General features: G+C 41.9%; 1 protein-coding gene across 1 annotated transcript; it reads left to right on the plus strand.

Annotated features, from left to right (window-relative positions):
- Positions 1–108: 108 nt before the first annotated feature.
- On the plus strand, positions 109–2396 carry LOC105311065 (collagen alpha-6(VI) chain-like; the record flags this gene model as incomplete). Its single annotated transcript, XM_011387103.1, has 2 exons — positions 109–729; positions 1836–2396. Coding segments are annotated over 2 exons (1182 nt in total), but the record flags the coding sequence as incomplete, so codon positions are not given.
- Positions 2397–2616: the final 220 nt, after the last annotated feature.

The raw sequence follows: 2616 nt of genomic DNA on the forward strand, positions 1-2616 counted from the left end.
TTAAGCACACAGTCAAGCTCCGGTAGATGTTCTCCAGGCCTTCTAATGCTGAGCAGAGACCCTGAACCTACAACTAAACTTATGTTTCTGCTTTCCTTGCCTATACAGTTTGCCAAGGCCCTTCTGTGGCTGATGTTGTGTTCCTGTTGGATGTGTCCATCAATGGCAGCCAGGAGAACTTCGACTATCTTAAAGAATTCCTGGAAGAAAGTGTATCTGCTCTTGACATAAAGGAGAACTGCATGAGGATTGGCCTTGTGGCTTATAGCAATGAGACGAAGGTGATAAATTCACTGAGCAGGGGCGTAAATAAGTCAGAGGTTCTCCAGTATATACAGAACCTCTCTCCCCAGGCTGGGAATGCCTACACGGGAGCTGCCATCAGAAAGATCGGGAAGGAAGTCTTCCTTGCACAGAATGGCAGTCGGAAGAATCAGGGGGTGCCCCAGATTGCCGTACTGGTGACCCACCGGCCATCAGAAGACAATGTTACCATGGCAGCCGTCAACCTCCGGCGCCAGGGCGTGGCCATCTTCACCATGGGCATCGAGGCAGCCAGTGACAGCCAGCTGGAAAAGATAGCATCGCACCCCGCTGAGCAGTATATCTCCAAACTGAAGACTTTCTCCGACCTGGCTGCTCACAACCAGACATTTCTGAAGAAGCTGCGGAAGCAAATAACGCACACGGTCTCTGTCCTTTCAGAACGGACTGAAAGTCTCAAATCTGGTAAAGTCTTTTGCTGAGAAAAGGATTATTCAGATTCTTTTTTCTTGTCTTTCAGGTATTAAATATATGAAAGAGATTGCTGGGATATGAGGTGGAGAGTGAGACTAAGTTCCTAATCTTGTACTTTAGCTTGATCACATGAAATATAAATTGGGGGAGAATATAAGTTATTGAGGTGTCGGAATGGGGAGAAGGGATTTATTTCCCCTTTCACTTCCTCTTTCGTGCCGCTGTACCTGGATTCTTCATCACTTATAGCCACTTCAGAATACCATCTTTTGCTATTTTTATCCACTCATTTCTTTTTCTCTTTCACCTGTCATGTTCCCCTGCTCTTCGTTTCTTTTTGTATTTTCTCTCCTTTCTCCTTTGCCCTCATCTCCAAATTCCAATTTAGAGAAGGAACAGGAAGCACAAATTGGATTGAGGACAGAGTCATTAATTTGTTGTGAAGTACTATTCTAGTATCTGTGAGTTTAGAGAGACAGAGAACAACATATTTTATATACTTCATATATACACATGTATTCTGTATAAAAATTTCATGTGTATATACACCTATAAGCATATATGTATACATTCTTCATCAAATATTTATAGCATGTTTACTATAGAAGTGTCGTTGCCCTACACAAATAAGGCCACTGACAAATACCTTTAGTTTTATTAATTGACTAGGTATTGATGAGGAGTAAATAATTTGTTCAAGATTTCAAAAAAGAGATCCCATATGTCCACAATGTTCAGTTAAGAACCTTTTCCATGTCCCACACACCAAAGGACTTTTTCCAAAGCAGTTATTCACTAATGAGAGAAGTGACTTGTAAAAATCCTCTTCAAGTTTTCTTTCAAATCTTTTACTTTCCAGATTTACCCTGATTCATGGCAGAGAATTATCCAAATAACCTTAAACTGTGAAAAGAAATTCATTTGGCCCAGCTGTTGCTAAGATTCCTCTATGTTAACTTAACAGAGTATGTCTTTTACTCCTAGAAACGGTTTCCCATTTTTCTGTTGGAAGAGGCTTGTATTTATTGTTCTGTCTGTTCCCATTTCTTCTTCACACTTACCCCAATGCCATACTCAACTTTTTGGTTCCATTTTAGGTTGTGTGGACACTGAAGAAGCAGACATCTATCTGCTCATTGATGGCTCTGGGAGCATCCGGGCCACAGACTTCCAAGAAATGAAGACCTTCCTGTCAGAAGTTGTAAGGATGTTCAACATCGCTCCCCAAAAGGTGCGGGTTGGAGCCGTTCAGTACGCTGACAGCTGGGACTTGGAATTTGAGATCAATAAATACTCTAACAAGCATGATTTGGGAAAGGCTATTGAGAACATCAGGCAGATGGGTGGGAATACAAACACGGGTGCAGCTCTGAATTTCACACTGGGGCTGTTGCAAAAAGCAAAGCAGCAACGAGGAAACAGAGTGCCATGTCACCTTGTTGTCCTAACAAATGGCATGTCCAAGGATAGCATCTCGGAGCCTGCAAACAGACTGAGGAACGAGCTCATCCATGTTCATGCCATCGGAGTCAAGGAAGCCAACAGAACACAGCTACAAGAAATTGCTGGCAAGGAGAAGAGGGTATACTACGTCCATGACTTTGATGCTTTGAAAAACATAAGAAACCAAGTTGTTCAAGAAATCTGTGCTGAAGAAGGTAGGAGAATGGTGGCTTCACCTTTGGACTTCAGCTCACAAGTTGCCTTCTTGCAATATTTGTCATTGCAAGTTCAGAGAAACAACATAAATTTCCAAGTTGAGATTGGTTGACTTACGTAACTGTGTTTGTTTCCAGAACAAAACTAAGGGCCCATTATAGTGCCATTCTAATTAATATCTGAAGCATAAAAATATCTGGAGGCATTCTCCCTAGTATT

This window comes from Pteropus vampyrus, unplaced genomic scaffold (assembly GCF_000151845.1).
Source record: "Pteropus vampyrus isolate Shadow unplaced genomic scaffold, Pvam_2.0 Scaffold23511, whole genome shotgun sequence".
Classification (NCBI taxonomy): domain Eukaryota; kingdom Metazoa; phylum Chordata; class Mammalia; order Chiroptera; family Pteropodidae; genus Pteropus; species Pteropus vampyrus.